The sequence below is a fragment of the Formica exsecta genome, unplaced genomic scaffold, assembly GCF_003651465.1.
Source record: "Formica exsecta isolate Colony F162 unplaced genomic scaffold, ASM365146v1 scaffold38, whole genome shotgun sequence".
Classification (NCBI taxonomy): Eukaryota; Metazoa; Arthropoda; class Insecta; order Hymenoptera; family Formicidae; genus Formica; species Formica exsecta.
The window spans coordinates 612,944-631,508 of record NW_021851042.1 but is presented as its reverse complement, the minus strand read 5'-3'; the positions used below and the strand labels follow the sequence as shown (position 1 = coordinate 631,508).

General features: G+C 38.1%; 1 protein-coding gene across 1 annotated transcript in view; it reads left to right on the top strand.

Moving 5' to 3' along the window:
- The window catches only part of LOC115239409 (homeobox protein HMX1-like), a 22,887-nt gene extending 18,737 nt beyond the window's left edge, over positions 1–4,150 (top strand). Inside the window, exon 3 of the mRNA XM_029813914.1 lies at positions 2,239–4,150. Coding sequence (XP_029669774.1) covers positions 2,239–2,484 — 246 coding nt within the window. The 3' untranslated portion in view covers positions 2,485–4,150. The remainder of the gene's footprint in view (positions 1–2,238) is intronic.
- Positions 4,151–18,565: the final 14,415 nt, after the last annotated feature.

The following is an 18,565-nucleotide window of genomic DNA, read 5'->3' as shown; positions in this document are numbered from 1 at the left end:
ATATATATATATAACGAACAGTTGCGAAGATACAATAACATTAAGCGTACGAAAAATATATGTTTGCTTATGTATCCGATATATATTACAACATAAATCGAATAAAAAGACAATATTGTATTGACTCATTTTAAATTGATATTAAATCGAATACAGAATACATTCTTCGATCGACGAGTGCATAATTAATAAAAATTGTTGCAATTCATTAGGTATGTTGATTTGATTAAATATTGAACATTTTAATGACATTTTAATGTGTGTTTTTCTTTTAAAGCAAAAAAACTGTTCTTTTTCCTTTAACCATTAATATTTATATGACTTTATATGCCTGAGAAGAATTAATTACAGATTATTTTTATAGACAGTCTTCCCAGATAGCAAAAGTAGACATTTTAACGTTATTTTGACATCAAATTAAATCAAAATGATGTAAAAAAAAATTATTTTTGCTAATTAGGTTATTTTTTATTCTCTGTATTTTTTATACTATCGTCCTTCTTCGCTATACATATATGTAACAGCCTGTGTTATTATCGCGCACTTAGCGTGCTAAGACACACTTTACGCATTCATTACAATGCATCAGTCGAAATGAAGCTACATCGCATTCATTTGCTTAGATAAGCTACGATTACCTCGCCATCTCTTCGTGTCGTTTAAGCCGCTAAACCGTTCCTTCTACTGTGCTCTCTCCTCTCATTATTCACCTCGGACAAAGAGGTATGTCTACAATTCAAATCGTGATATTCGCGGCGACATTCATCTCCATGGTCTTATGAAATAATTTATCACTTCGTGCATGATTGTGCGATTTTTATGAACAGAGCGATTTTTATGAAGAGAGAAGCATAGAGGGTTGATATATTTCTATAGTAGCATTTATGTGAGACTCCTTTTAAATCAATCTTTTAAATCAATTTTAATTTGTTACATTATATGAATGAATATATAATTATACTTGATATTATATTCTATTCATTTCTAAGCTTAATTTTTAATTTCCAGTAGATTATATTTACAGAATCTTGATAATACAAAGTTGATTTAATTGAATATTGTGTTACGAGCATCTCAAAAGTATGTTAAAATCAAAAAGGTTTTCTAAAACGTATTAGTAATATTTTTCTAGAAAACATCTGAGTGTATTAATTATTATACATATATCGGAGCATTCATATATATTATCGAAAATGTGGATTTGTTAACAGTTTCATCAACGCAAAACGATTTCATAATTCAAATATTGAAACATTTCGTCTCTATGTATACTTACATTTTTATAACGAAGTAACGCAAATTAGCTGCCGATTCAAAGTGACAGTTGCGCAAACGTCAGAATTCGCAAACAGCTGTACAAATAATAATTAAACGCAATTTAGCGTTAATTCGATTCGGTTATGCGCAAACTCGAATATTACAATGCGTGTTTTATGACATCGAAGATTTCTCGATGCCTCGATAATTTCTTGTTAGAAGTTATTTCTTTCGCTGACTAGTTTGTCCTTAATGACATGATAAATGCTAACACATTTTTTTCGCAGGAGTTTTTATTTCCCGGCTATCATGCCAATATTCTCGGTTACTCAGCAAAGTGTTAATTATTAGATTATTTATTTTATTAATTGCATTCATGTATAAATACCTCCTATTGTTTTGTCAATTATAAATCTCGTTATTATTAATGTTAAACGCGACGTTGCATAATAATGACGCAGCATTTATATAATATTCGTAAAGTATGTCGGTACAACGTAATACATAGTAAAATTTATGGATTCTCACATTATTCGATATCTTTCGAGGCGATATTTTCTTAATGATTTAAATGACATAGAAAAAGAAGTTATTCAGAAATTGCTCTAATTTTCGGGTAACTATTTTTTTATGTAAAAAATTTTTACATAATTATTTATATATACGGAATCTTTAAACGTATTGTGATAACTATTGTAATATATTACAAACTGCTTTAACTTGTTATTAGCAGAGAAATTGACTTGTATTCTGTTTTAAAATATCATCGACTGACATATGTGGTGCTCTAAAAATATTTAAAAATAAATTTAAAAAGTGATAAATTTTATATTTTTTTTGCTATCAATGTTACAAAAATATTAAAAACTTATGTAACCACATGTGTAGTTAAGCTAAAAAATCGGTAAATTTTGTTCATATTGTGTAATATCGACTTTATTCATTATCACTACTTTAATTATGAACACCGTTATGTTTCAGGTGAAGATCTGGTTTCAAAATCGAAGAGCCAAGGCGAAGAGGCTTCAGGAGGCGGAAATAGAGAAACTAAGACTATCCGCGAGACCACTTCTGCATCCCAGTTTTGGATCGGGACTTATGTTCTCTGGGGTGGGTCCGCCTGGTACCCCAGGAGTGCCTCCCTTTATTGCAGCTGCCATGGCTAGGCATACTCATGCCGCGGCGGCGGCGGCCATGTTCATGGGACCGCCTGGGCACCGACCTTAATAATAATACGTCAGAATATTATACACGTACGATTCAAAATCATTTTTGATGTGGTCGCCTAAAGATTTGGCAACCTATTCATAAAACAAGAATCCGATGGTTTAAAATCTACGAGTTCAGAGAACACAAGAAGCTCCAAAGATTAAAGATTTACAAGAGACAAAAACGTTTATTAATTCAAGAACGCGAAAAAATCTGCAAAACTACAACTTTGCGAATTAAGAAATGGGGCAAGCGAGGACGCAGGTAAAGTTAGCAAATCGAGGAATTTAAGAATTAAAATCTAAAATATAAAGAAGTTAAAATACGGAAATTATTAATACGGAATTTAAAGATCGAAAAAAAAACATAGTCTAATAATTTTAAAATTAAAAATTACAAGAACTCCAAAAATTCCAATCACTTAGCGATGAAACTCGAAATTGCAATAACATCAATTTAAACGTCTTATATTTCCAGAGATACATAAATAAGTTAATTTCAAAAAAATTAAATCAAAAGCTACCATTTGAAGATTTTTCCTTAAAAAAGGACGGTGGGTAAAACGGGTCGATTTTGGCCTAAAAAGCGTAACGTAAGTTATATATGTAATTTTACATTTTTGGGGTCGCTGAATACGATGGTAGCAATTTTACTTGTCTAAACCCGCAAAGAAAGTGGTCAAAATTCGTCTTAAAGAGGTCGAAATAAGTCACTTTTAATAATAATTCGGTTAGTAACGATTTTGTTCCAATTATTTAATTATGTAAGCTTATATATATAATTTACGTTACACTTTTTAGACCAAAATCGACCCATTTTACCCATCTAACTTAAAAAGATCATATTTTTTTTCTGAACGACGAAATATATCGGCGCCTCGAAAGGCGCTCCAAGCTTTGATCTCACAAAAAAAAAATATGAGTGTATATAGTGTAAATAGATACGCGTTCGTACGGTAATTATGGGTGTACGTATGTATATACACACGTGTACAGGACGCTTCGATTACTCCCAGAAGGAAGAATCGTGAGACGCAAGCGTTCGAGAATTAGTTTAACGATTTGGACCGCGCTGGATCTAGTAAACATTCGTTTCAGGATTTGTTTTAAATGTGGACCGGCTGAAAGTGCAGTGACGTGAACATACGAGGTATGTTTAAATAATGACGAGTCTGAGAGCATTAAAAAAAGAAGCTATCTATTAGCTAAAAAAATTACCTAAAGCCAAAAGTAATCTCCCTAAAAGTAATCTCATATAAAAAAAAAAAATCTTTCTGAACATCTAAAACTTTTGTTTAAAACCTCAAGTTGCAATGTTTTAAACATATTTTCAAAAGTGATATTAGGGATATCAGCGCGATATTCTTTTCATAGTTATTATTATAAAGGACCAAGCATTGGTTTTTCATCAGCAAGTACAGTTTAAGTACAGTTTATTAATTCTAATGTCTTTCAGACTTGTTGAATTTTTTCTATGCGAGAAAATAATGCAAGCATTAAATTACGTATCAGCTTATATCAATTGTGTGAATCGAAAAAAAGATGGAATCGTTCGTAGACAGTAAATACTGAAGTTACGAATGGTGGCACGGTTCTAGACGTACCTATATGCGCCTTGTATAAATGTAAGATGATAATTTATCCATGGAGGTATATATTATAGCGAAATAAAAATGATTTCAGTATTTACGTTCCGCTGATTTTTCAACCCTCGATGCAATATACATAAAATATGTTGTTTTTTTTTATTATACATACCTAATGTGTTATACGAGAAAACATGTTTCTTTTTTTCACACAAGATCTCTTTTAAATATCAATATTAACAATTTATTTATTTCGATTACATTTTATATATTAAAAAAAAAGACATAGATGAAAAGTAATTTTTCTAAAAACTTTAGTCGAAAGAATTAACGTTACGAATAAACGTCCAGCAACTTTTCGACGTCGCAATTAAGCAATTTGCAAATAATACAATGACCTAATTGACTGAGCGTAACTTCCGCTCCAAGGCATCCGTCGTATTGAGGCAAGGCAAAGAGAAAAAAAAAAAAAGAAGCATGCTGGGTTTGCTCGCCGCGATCGAATATATCGCACAGTCATCGACAGGTCGGCTTCATATATGGCAAGTAGTCGATCCAATGGTATAAGGCGGCCGAAAGTGTCCGCCAGATAATTAGAAATATGTTAATCCGCCGTGCCTGCTAATTGGTTTTTGACTAAATTTTTAATTAAGTCTTAAGCCTGGACGGCGCGCTGATTTATCGATGAGAGGACCCGCGCGGCTAATTATAAAATATATGTAGAGAAGGCATCAACACACACACGCATGTCTACGGCGGCCGCTCATTTGTCGTTATCATATTCGTGCGTGTCTTGCCTGTGTGCACCTGTCTCGCTTTACAGTGTGTGGCTATATATATAGGCGCCTGCGGCTTGTTTTTTTGTCGGCGACACGCAACTTTCCAAGAGAGATGCTGCACCATCCCAATAATTGCCGTGTCATTTTCACATTTTATGCAAACTCGCAACATTCGAAGACGTCATCGATTCGCGATGCAGAGTTTACCAATATTACGGGATATTTATGTGGATAGATAAATAATGTAAAATATATAAGGAACTTGCATTTGATCATTATTTATACTTTTACAAGCTTAGCTTGAAAATTACTCTTGCTGGTTTCTATTTAACACTAGAAATAAGAAGATTTAATAAGAACATAATAATTTGGATCCAATTATTTGAAATTCTTATCGCGATTCGTAGAGTCGTTTTTATGACAATAATTTTTTAGCATACCGACTAGTTGAATAAAATTAGGAAACAAGTCTGGAGAAGACTAAAAAAATGAGCAATGAATATTTGTATCTGTAGGTCTTCGCAGCGTTTAATCTTAAAATCATTAAATTATCATTTTAATTAACTAACCGAATCTTTCTTAATGCCATCAAATCGGAGATTGAATATGCAACAAATATGTCAGGAATCAATTGCGTCACGGGACAAGTGGCAAAGCGCAAAGAGATCCTTTAAGAGCGAGGATTCACCGTTAAAGGCTTTACAAACAGGCGCCAGATATTCGCTACCCGTGTAGATCGGAAGCTGTTTGGCGATCCCTCGTTCTCTCCTTCTCCCTTGTGTTCTCCAAAGCCAGCCAACCGCCTCCGCTTCTCTCGGCACGACCTCAGAGAGTCGGCGCTCCCATATACATGAAATTTATGTACCGAGCCGGCCGATTCTACGCATACGGCCACATTGAGCGCTGACAATTAATTAAAGAATAATTTCTTGTCTTCGCGATACGCGGAGGAGCGTCGCCGGCTGGCGTCCAATTATGTCCTCGGACCGGAGCGGAATACCAAGCAGGTCCGTCGACGACACCGGACTTCTTCGGGAGCTGTATCCTTGTAACCCTTCTGGTCACGCCGCTACCAGTACGATTCATAAAACGCGACTCGCGCAAGAGTAATAACGTCTGCGTCTTAATTACACGGGAAATAACATATTTTAATTGTTTCTTTATTTCTACTTTTTAAAGCATCAATTTCAAATCAGTATTGAAGCTCTTTAATACAAGACGAAATTAAATTTTCGTACTGTTTGGATTTTCGATTTTTAATATTTTACAAAATTACAATGTGCTGATTGCATTGAGGCCTTAATTTTAATTTTTGACATATGTTTCGAAAAATAAAAAGATATATACGGATATAAAAATTGTGAATACATAAAAGAGAAGCAGAAAAAATAATGCGTTAAAGAATTTAATTCCAATATTTAATTTCTTTGGCTACATAAACGTACATGATCTGTTCTTGTTTATATTTGATGATAGTTTCTTCAATAATCTTCGTCAGCGCTAAGGAGTTAATCAGATGCACCTGTCAAATAGATTCAAAACAGAACAGGAACATACGTAATGAACCAAAAGGTAAAAGCGAGAGGGAGGAATATTCACGGTTAACGCGTGCATCGAAAGTAGGGTTCTCTGCGCTTATTCAGTTTATCCAAATTAATTGGTCGTAAATTAAACAGCCCGCTCTGACGAGTGGGCGAGCGATCACGATGAAGAAAACGGGATGGTGCCGACTGAAGAGGCAAGAGGGAAGATCAAATATGCGCATAGTGGAAGAGAGATGAGTGAGCGTGGAAGAAAGTGGGACAAAGAAAAATAGGTGCCCAGAAATGAGAGAGAGAGAGAGAGAGAGAGAAGAAGAGGATGCTGGTGCGGACAAAAGAAAAGACAAAGATTAAAAAACCGAAAGGATAGGTTAGTAGAGAGGACACTGTCCGGGGACAGTAGCGCATCGACACGCCATTATGTGGCGGCTGGGACTAATTTATACAAGGGAAAGACGAAGACACTACCGAAAATCAAGTCGCGCGGCCGAAACAGGAAATATCTAGGTGGCACTATATTTAAGCGAAGGGGCCTTATCCTAATTGGAAGCCCGCCACTGTTTCGACGGGTGTACCGTTGCTCGGATTCGTGTCTTACAGATAATTAGAGAAACAAAAATTATCCCGAGGATTAAACTAAATTATCTTTGTAATTTTAAGATTTGAAGGTAGTATACGAAAAATGTCGAAAAAGCACAGAGATGCGGTAGTGTAGTAATTATCCAGATTTTAATCTTATGTTTTTCTTATTATTTTTTTGTCTTCTCTTTTCGATAATATTGCATTTAGCTTGGCTGAAGATTCATATAATTTGTTTGTATTAATCTTAAAGATTATTCAAATTTTTGTTATATTAAAGAGTAATGCATATATGTATATACCTATGCAACTCGCATGTTTTTCAGAGGATGAGCTTCGGAAACATGTTTCGATAAACGTCGTGGAGAAATAAAATGATCGCGTCGAAACACCATAAATCGGACGCATCGGTAAGCGAGAGCGCAGATCATGTGCTGTTGCCAGTAATTGCCGGCAAGATGAATCGGGACGAAATCTTGTTTCCGACTTCGTAGGAAATTTACGAAGCGGCATCGAAGCGTTTACGGCGAGAAAGTTATTCGCTACGGCCGCAAGAAAGTCGCGGCTGATGCAAACGCGTCTCGGCGGATTCTTCAAAAGTACCGAGGAACCGAGCTCCTAATTAGGAACAAGCTTGATAGCCGTTCTTACACGTATTAAGCGATAAAACGAACAGGAAAGGCGAAGCAGGGTAATAAGTAAAATTCATAAGTAATATCGTTTGCTTCATCGTAATCGAGCCTCGTTTTTGTTGTTGTTCTTGAAATTATTTATCTTAACATTCATCTATAAAATGTAAATTTGCAAATTTTTATAGACATAAATTCCAATTCCAAATCGATAATTAATAAGTAATTTGATATTCTTCATAAAAAAAATGGGGAAAAAATAATCAGATTAGTTGAAAAAATAATACAAAATATCCAACGACAATTTGAATAATTAATAATTAGTACAAAGAGAAAGAATCTCTGCTTATGTCATTATCCAGCGATTCCATTGCGCGCCAAGACGAGTCTACCCGCGAGATAAAAAGTGGCATCGCAATATAAAAAGAGATAATAACTATATAATTTAATCACCGGCACTTTTCCGCGCGCGAAAGCACGAGGCGTTTTACGCGCGGGAGACGATTGTCGCGCGGAATGCTAGCTTAAGTAGATGTTCCATCGCGACTCTCGGTATTCCAGGAGCAATTAGCGCGGCGACGCGACGCGAGGCAATGACGCGCGGCGCGGGGGCGGGTGGACGGAAATCACTTTAATATCTTTCTGCCTTGACAGTCGTCGGCGCGACAACCGGTTTGTAAATAGGATGAAATGACGCCGCATTATGAATTGTCGACGTAAACGCTCGTTTTTTCTTCCAATTTCGCCGGTGAAACGGCGCGATTACGCGGACGGGCGCAGACGCAGGCGCGATGAAAAACGAAGAGATTATAATTATTTCCAGAGATTCAGAATGCTAATACTATTAATTGCCGAACGGGACTCGTTCCCTATGAATATTGATGAAGACGGAGATAGGAAATTTCTTTTTTCGATTTCTCGCCGATCAGTCGGAGAAATCGAGTTATGGCGAGATCGACATCATCCATAGCCTTCGAATTTACACTCGTTAAAATACAATTTGTCATTTTATATTGATTTAATGTATTTATTCAGCATGTTTATCTAATAGATCTATAAATACGTTTATACATATTTATGTTATAAAAAGTGCGTTAAGATTATTTTACCATTTTACTAATGAGATTTTGAATTCTCTAAATTTCTTAAATATATTAAAAATCGATAAACTAAATTTTTGAAAAATTTAAATCTAATTTTATTCTCAGTATTTTAGAAGTATATTCTCTATATTTGTTGCATCTGTAGAATTTCTCGATAATTGAACTTTTGTTTCGATGAATATAAAAAATTCGCTTTTATTCTATTTGTTACTTGATTCTCTTTATTAGTGTACGTCTCTGTCACATTATTTGATATAGAAAAAATACATATACATAATCTTTACGTGAAAGAATTCATTGTTTCGAAAAAAAACGGGGCAATATCTCGATCGAAAATTTCGGAAATATTCGAGTGGCAGATCACGTCCGCGGCGGAGCTGACAAAAACGATGACAGAATCCTGGGGCAATTAGTCGATATTTTAATGCGCAAAAAGTCGACCCCTCGTTAGATCCTCTCGCAGCGAAGGGCCGAACGCCTGCCACTTCCCAAAGGGCCATCGAGAAAAACGGACTCGAACGCTGGACCGATGCGGCACCTTGTTAGCGCAAGGATTCTCGGGTTGACAGCTTCGAGCAAAAATAACGCGGACGTTAACCCGTTTCCACGGCTGAGAGGTATCGACGCGCGAATCAACCAGTCGCTTCGATCCTCGTCGAGACACTCCAATTTACCGTGAATATATCAGTAAAATGAATACCCATAAACGCACAATTTTAATTCGCATTTTTAATATATTTGAGTTATCAATTAAATCAATTAATTAAACGAAGAAATATTGTGTGCATAAATATTAAACACTTTGCTTTACATCGTGTCATTAACATAAAGAAATCGTTAAGCAATCATTTTGCTAAATAATATATATTAATATTTTGTGGTTGAAAATAATGAGAGATTAAATTAATTTGCACACTAATTATTAAAAAAAAAAATAGATCGATGCCTAGGAAAAATTAAAGATCCTCCTGCTTCCTACTTTTCTTCGGCGGACGTGTTCATCCTTTACCTCAGTTTGTGTTTAATTTTGGAACGATCCGTATTTAACTATTTAGATACATCAATGGGAAAAGGTTGGGTGTACACGTACGTGGGAAGCGTGTGCGCTTATCGGATTCCAATTAAGTATGCGATCCTCCCGGTGGCGGCAGTTACGCCTATAGTTCGACCTATACTTGAGCGCACGGAAGTGATCGCGCGGAGAGCAAGAAATAATTAGAGCTTTCGAGCGAGAGAGAGCAAAGGGGAAGCACCAGTCCCAGGGTACTTCCTTAATTGACCTCTGTTTACGTGTATGCCCGCGTGTGCTCGCTTACACACATGCCCGTCGTTTATCCGATTAAGCATGGATCGCGAACTAAGAGTGAGAAATTCGCGTTACGCCAAACACCGACGTTCGTGTTTCCGAAACAATATAAGTGTCATCGTAAAATTTGATTATCTTGGCACAAGTTTATACATGAAACGATTAACGGATATTTCTGTATCCTTAAGATACGAAAGCGTCATTTCGACGGCACTCTTTTGATTTTAATTTCCACCGATGTGCTGTAGATTTATTTTAAAACTACAACTATTTTCAGAATTTTTTTATATTTTGTATTTCTTTATTTTATTTTTAGTATCAATTTTTCGGACTTTGAGGATATATATTATACTATTTTCTACAGATATTTTATATATTTGTTGTTCGGGAGGAGAGAAGAAAAGACTATGAAAAGGAATAAGAACCGTTCGGGGCACGAAGAATAGGAATCCAGATTTATACAATCGCTCCGGCTGTTGTCTTATCCGGCTTGGTCCTCCGGACGCGGCTGCCCTTCGTTCCCAATTCCGATCCAATTTGATGCACGGTAGCTTCGAGATACCGCGTAAGGGGCTACGGGAGTAAATGGTAAATAACTGAGCCGTCCCTATACACGACTCGGCCACGGGCGGAGAGAGAGCCTAATTAAACGATGTACAATTTATAACACCAGCCGGAAGGTCTAATGGCTCGCGTTCCTGGAAACCCGTTGGTTCCACCGTAGGACCACACCTAGCCGGTCCTGCGGAGAGATTGTCATCGGTTCTAAGGAATGATGCCGCCGTCTCGTTCACGATTCATGTATAGCGCGCCATGGCTTCTGATATAATGTGGAAGCCTCCGCGCGACGCTCGCACGCATCGTTGAAATTAATTATTTGTCTTAATTGTTATCAAGCCTTTTTCAAATTTCTCGTCGACTTATGTGTTACGCGTTGAAAATTTAATCGAAAATCTCGATCGGTGATTTTGAGTTTGATTATAGAAGGAAGACATTTAAAGATTGGACTAATAAAAAACCGGAGCAACCATATATATCTCTCTATATCTTTACTATTTTTATAAAATACTAAGAATACAAATTAAACATTTTAATAATTTATTTTCTCTTTCTCTGCCTTTTGTATATAAACGTTGTATCGTTTTCTGGAATTAAATAAAATCGCAAATATAAAATCAAGTTGCCAAAAAAATAAAGGCGACGTCAATTGGCATCGCAAAGTTAATTTAAGTTTGTCGCGAACGAAAGATACGCGATAATGTATCGATTTATCCTTAATCGAGGACTATTCGTATAAAACCGTGTAAAATATCCAAGCAGGCTTCTCCTTTCACGGACCCTTCATTGCGACGAACCGATCTCTCTCGTATCAAGACGTACCGCGACTTTATTATTATCGCGCAGTGGAATGTAACCGGCGAGATGATATCCTTTAATTTTACATTATTGACGAGCGTGTCGATTAAACGGGACCGCTTATTGGTCATTTGTAAGCGCATCCAACGATTCTCGTCGGAATGCCGGACGAGTCTTAAGGACGAAAATTAAGAACTCGGCGATGCGAGCCGGCTTACGTTGATAAAAATGCCGGCCTTATCTCGATCGGTGAAACCGAAATTAGTAGCTGGCGAGCGCCCGCACTCCATGAAGGCGCAGATAAGTAAACTAAATAAAACGCGAAACTTATACTCACAATTAGAGAGATATCCCTCTTTCCTCTATCCGACACTCTTCCCCAACCCTTTCTCCCCCCCCCCTTCCCCCGTTCATTCCTGATCGCCGGTGAGCACGTCCATGTGGCGAACAGTAAAATAATCAGATTTAATACGCGCAATTATTTTCGTTACGCGAATGCGTAAATTAACCTGCGCCGTTTTTGTAACATCTCCGCAGGTTGTTAAAATAGAACTCGAGATAATTGCGCTCGTAAACCGCGCCAAATCGAAGGAGATCGCCTTCGCACCGAGCCCTACATGATTATTATGGGGAAGATAATTTTTGCGGAGAAATTTTTTTTTTTCTTTATTTGCATCTGTATGTTTTTTTTATTGACTCTTGCTGCGGGATGTTATCGTTTATTTTTAGCCGTGAGTTTCACAGATTGTCTACACGGTGTCTGCGCAAAATAATAATAATTCTAAAAGTTGTGAAATTCGTATTGAATATTAATTTTTAAATGATCATGATAAACTTTGCATATCTTTTTCCTACATATTTTAATCCTAAAATCACATTATACTACAGATGAAATATGTAGATGAATTGCAAAGCAGGTTTATAAAAGCAATCTGATATTTTTTGTGAAAAAAAATTGTCCTAAATAAAATTTTGGAAATTTTAATATTGCAAGAAAAGGAAAACTGCATTTTATTTTATGTTTTCTAATTGTGAATATAATCACGTCATTATGCGCTGCATTATTGAGTTATTGCGGCAGCGTTGATGTAGAAAAAAAGCATTTCGCTCTTGACGAATTATTTAGTGTAATTTATCGCGATCGGGCGATAGCACAGCGTCAGAATTATCGCGTCACACGGTAAGATAAATTGAGAATTTCGCGGACCGTGAGTTAGCGCCGGCTTTGCTGATCCTCGTCGGCAAAAATTCCAGCCTTATCTTCTGATGAAGTCGAAATTAGTAGCCGGCTACTGTACAAGTCCCAATGAGGTTGATGATAATGGAGGCGGAAACGAAGAGACGACATTTACCATGCTGATGACTAGTGTCGCAATCATTTCTCTCATAATAAACATAAACATATTTATGCTGTGAAAAATCGCGTAACGAGAAAGAAATTCTAGATACATTACAAAAAATTACCTGATTTATTAAACCAATTCAACGGAAATTCTTGAGAAAAGTACAATTAATAACAGGTTATTGTGAATGGGATACTCTAATATCATAAATAATAAAACATCAACCGCGTGCGGCTTTCTTGATTAAAATAATTAAGAGATAATTGTGTATGTGATTTATAAACTTTATCGACTTTAATACTGTCTACTAAATTTCTTCTCGCAAGCACCATCATAGTCTCATAATTAACCCTGTCTACGTGCAATTAACTTAATTAGCATAATGAGAATCTAATTTCCAAACTATATGATGGTATTAGTGAACGGTAGCGCACATTTCTGTTAATATTACAATAGTAATAAAAGTGATGATAATATTGGTCGCGATTGGCGACAGCGATTGACCGTGGTACGATCGTAATGGCGGTAGCGATATATTGGTGAATGCACACATATACACTCACGTACGCAGACACACACACACGCGTAAGCCTAACGAGGTAACACAGACCGCCTTGCGGGCCGCAACGCGAGCTCCGTTGGACATCCGTAAGTGTTGGATTCTCGGCCGTTGTTAAGTAAATTGGGTCCCAACCGGTTTCTTATTTCGTGGCCACTGTCTTACTCTCCGCGGTCGTACTCGGGACACTCACTTCGCGGCGTCTTCGGTCGATCGGTTCCCTTCTTCGGGCTCGTTGCTTGAAAGTTCCAGGGCCGTACACGATTGCAAATCGCGAAATTCGCTCGTCTACAATTAATATATGTATATTGCGTGTTTGCGACTTGCAAGATAAGTGACAAAAGAAGAACGACTAATTAATTTCGCAATCAATAATCCGCGATAATCAGCTTGAATCGCAAATATATAGGTATTTTGTCACCTGCATCATAAGCTAAAGCTTGGAATTTATAAAGACCGGAATTTAAAAAAAAATATTAAGTAATTTAATTTCTTTCAAGTTAATGTTTAAAAATTAAATGGCGGAAATGTATCACAAAGGCTGAGATTATATAAATTTAATTGTTTTGCTAAATAATATATAATTAAGATATAATTAAGATCCGAGATGTTTATGAATTGGATTTATTCAGTTGCAGAATATTCGTTAATTATAAACGAAGCTAAATAAATGAAGCTTTGCTCGTATCACTTCATTTCTCGCGATTTAACCAACAAATTTTAAAAAATTAATGTAATTAAAATTCATCTAATTCATCTAATTTTTCGAGATTCAATCCATTATCATATGTCAATAGCAAAGCTATTAAATATGAAAAAGAGATAATAGATAAGAGTTAAATAAATTTTCAAGAAGATTGTAGAGAGAGAGAGAAAAACCATGCGTTGAAGATATAAATACAAACTATTTAGATATTTTATGTTAACTCGTTACGCATGTAAATCGGCATGATGTACACTCGCGCACGTGCACGTGTCTATCTAGAAGTGCGCAACGCGAAAAGAATTTCTTCTGTTTTAGCTCGGGCAACGGGAAGGAAGGGCTTCCACAGAATGGGTCAGCACGAGAAAGATCTCGGCAGCCGATACAGCCGCTTTTTGTCAATTTATAAGGATTTATACCAGCGGCACGCAGATGCGCTTGTTCTTCCCTGCATCCCGCGCCCGCGTCTGCAACTTTCGCGAAGGGGTGGTCCTTGTGGCCGGAGGGTAACAAGACTTCTTCGAGACACGATTGCCAGATCAAATCTTGATAAATAATGGTTAACTTGTTAACGAAACATGGTGTCGGCATCTAATCGAATGCAATTCGTAATGTATGAATAGAAAGTACAAAATTCATTACGAAAAAATAAATCGAAGTATATATATACATATATACCTCTATGTACATATATATACATATGTATATATACACACACACACACATATATATGCGCGAACTGCATTACGCGCGGCATAAAATTATTCGGGGAAAGTCGTTCGTGCATGATTAAATAATTAAACAATTATCTTCGACATGGCTCCTCTCCACTACGCACTCACTCTTCTTGCCGTGACCGCCCTCTCTCGCTTTTCTTCCCCTTCTCACCGATGGTGATTAACGCCATAAAATGGTCGAAGAAGATGAGCCCCGAGGGCGAAAGTGAGAGAAAGGGAGAGAAAGGGAGAGAGAGAGAGGGGGGGGGGAGGAGGGAGAGGGGAAGCCAAAAAGAAACGATCGAGGCTCACCCGACAAGGTGAGAGGGGCAAGTCCTATCTTAATGATATTGTAGCCGGCGTGCACGCGCGCAGGCTTGCTCTAATTGCGCCACTGGGGCGGCCATGTTATCCGTACTCGCGAGTGAGACGAGGAAGGCAGTCTCTTCCATCTCAGCGATTTCGGACGTGTGTCCGTGGACACGTAAACGTGCGAGTCTCTCTCCCTCTCTCTCTCTCTCTTTCTCATTCCGTTTATATCCAGAAATGAGAGACAAAGAGGGCGCATGTCGGTGAGACGGCCCTGGTGTCTGGAAGAGGACCGCGCAAAGGACGAAGAAATCCTCAGACTGGAGGAGGACCGCGATAAAGGCAACGAGGGGCACATTCATGGTGTACTTGTAAATACATGCCTGCGAGAGAGTCTGCGTGCTCGTCCCCACGAGGGAAAGCAGACGAGGACGGGCAATCGTGAGCGAAGCATTGTCGGGCCTAAAAAGGGCAGAGAAAGATAGAGGGTGAGTGGGAGGAAGGTGAGGCTGGGAGGGTAGGCAGAGAGAACGAGAAAGAGAGAGAGAGAGAGAGAGAGAAGACTCAGAGAAGGGGGAGTGAGAAGGGCATGGAGAATGGAAGGGTCGAGAGGGGGAGACGACCGGTAAAGGAGGGGGGGCTCGTCGAGGTAAAAACCTGGAAATGCAGCATGGCGGTCGGGAATCGGTAGCAATTATTACGAAAGGACGACAGTTGAATGCGACACACACACACATATATATGCGCGAACTGCATTACGCGCGGCATAAAATTATTCGGGGAAAGTCGTTCGTGCATGATTAAATAATTAAACAATTATCTTCGACATGGCTCCTCTCCACTACGCACTCACTCTTCTTGCCGTGACCGCCCTCTCTCGCTTTTCTTCCCCTTCTCACCGATGGTGATTAACGCCATAAAATGGTCGAAGAAGATGAGCCCCGAGGGCGAAAGTGAGAGAAAGGGAGAGAAAGGGAGAGAGAGAGAGGGGGGGGGGAGGAGGGAGAGGGGAAGCCAAAAAGAAACGATCGAGGCTCACCCGACAAGGTGAGAGGGGCAAGTCCTATCTTAATGATATTGTAGCCGGCGTGCACGCGCGCAGGCTTGCTCTAATTGCGCCACTGGGGCGGCCATGTTATCCGTACTCGCGAGTGAGACGAGGAAGGCAGTCTCTTCCATCTCAGCGATTTCGGACGTGTGTCCGTGGACACGTAAACGTGCGAGTCTCTCTCCCTCTCTCTCTCTCTCTTTCTCATTCCGTTTATATCCAGAAATGAGAGACAAAGAGGGCGCATGTCGGTGAGACGGCCCTGGTGTCTGGAAGAGGACCGCGCAAAGGACGAAGAAATCCTCAGACTGGAGGAGGACCGCGATAAAGGCAACGAGGGGCACATTCATGGTGTACTTGTAAATACATGCCTGCGAGAGAGTCTGCGTGCTCGTCCCCACGAGGGAAAGCAGACGAGGACGGGCAATCGTGAGCGAAGCATTGTCGGGCCTAAAAAGGGCAGAGAAAGATAGAGGGTGAGTGGGAGGAAGGTGAGGCTGGGAGGGTAGGCAGAGAGAACGAGAAAGAGAGAGAGAGAGAGAGAGAGAGAGAGAAGACTCAGAGAAGGGGGAGTGAGAAGGGCATGGAGAATGGAAGGGTCGAGAGGGGGAGACGACCGGTAAAGGAGGGGGGGCTCGTCGAGGTAAAAACCTGGAAATGCAGCATGGCGGTCGGGAATCGGTAGCAATTATTACGAAAGGACGACAGTTGAATGCGAATACTCTCGGCCGGGGAAGAGGGCGACTCGTAGATCTCGTGGCACCTCGTACACCACGGGTGGCGAATCGATACGACGATTAAGGGAGAAATTTCGATGAGAATTCATCGACTTTTTATTAATGCCCAAGCGCCTTGTATTATCGTTTCGGTGATCACGAATTATCATGGCTTAATAATAGCTGTGAGACTACGAGCTTTGCTTTTAAAATGACGCAAATGATGAACAAATATAAATCGCATAAAAAAGAATGAATTAATTCTCATATATTGAATTGTCTCTGCATTACACCGAATTTAACATCAAATTTTTACACTTACATTTAATGAACATTTAAATGTGCGGCGTTAAACAAATTAAATTCAGTTATATAATTTTCTTTTTCTATTTTTTTTCTCAAACCTTGTTCGAACTATAATATACACAGAGAAAATAAATTAAGTTAATTGCGATTAATTTTAAACAAATGTTTGGTTTGTGGTAATTGTTAATAGAGACAAACGTGCTACTTCGACGATGCACATCTCCGCTTGCGGAGCAGTTATCAACGTTAGCTCGTATTGCTGAACTTTCTCGGGATCCGGTATGACTTGGTCGAGCTTGCAGCTCGCCGAGATAACCGAATTGTTTAAACGTAATGCTGCATCGACATACTGGCACATTGTCGCATAATTGCGACGTCGAAGACATTATCATTTATGGCTCACTGAAATCGACAAACATTACGGCTCAATTAGCCCCAAATTTTAATTGAATCTCGTTCAAGCGTTTGAATCTTTCGTAGATTAAATTGCGAAAATCCTGAATAATAGGTCAAACAAAATAAAAACTCCTAAATAAGAAAATATCTCGCACAAACTTAAATAAAAATACACGGAAGAATACAAATAGTAATATATAATGTTACAGCTGATATAAATTAAAGTTTTTTTCGCAATTGTGTTAAGAAATGCTAAATAATAAGCTACATGAAAGGAAAGTCTAAAAAATACGGAAGCGTCTTATAAAAGTTGAACGAGATTTAATTTGACGGAAGCAGAGAGGTGGTATGTGGTGTAAGCCGGCGTACGTTCATATCTGAAACCGCATTGCAATATTCTTTTTCCTTTTTTTTTTTCATTAAATGCAATACGTGCCGCACAATTATTACATTAGCTGCTCATAAAGCCGGGAGCCGTGGGCTTAGCAACGACTACAACATTGGCGCGCAGAGGTTGTGGCGGGTGTGAGTTAAAATGGGAGGGTTGTTCAGGGCAAACAGCCACTTTGGCGCAGGCGTAACCGCTGCTAGTCAATATTAACCAACGAGTCGGATTCGAGACATCGATGTCACCGGCGTGCAAAGAGCCGCATGGCGAGCGAAAGCTCCGAAGCAGCGAAACAGAAGCCGAATCGACGATTGTCTCGAACGCGACGTAAGTTCGAGCATTGAAATTGTTCGAATAACGATAAAATTACTGTGCTGTCTTTAAAATATAAATGTTGTTTTGCGATAAATTATATTTATTTATACAATAAAAAATGTATCAAAATTTAGTACGAAATGTTATTTTGTTTACATTTATATTATAGTTGTGATACTAGTGTTACCTAATTCCGGTGTTATTTTTTATTCAATCGAAATAATGCCTTTTTATAGACTCTTTCATGTGATTGTGTGATCACAAGTTGCTATATCTAACATAAAGCAATATGAATTTTCATATTATTATTTTATATATATTGTATTATTAATTTCCCGAGAATATGTGTGTATAAAGTTCTGACAATATTTTCTCTAATGCTGATCAATTTGCAAGATATATTTTATGATTTATTATTATTA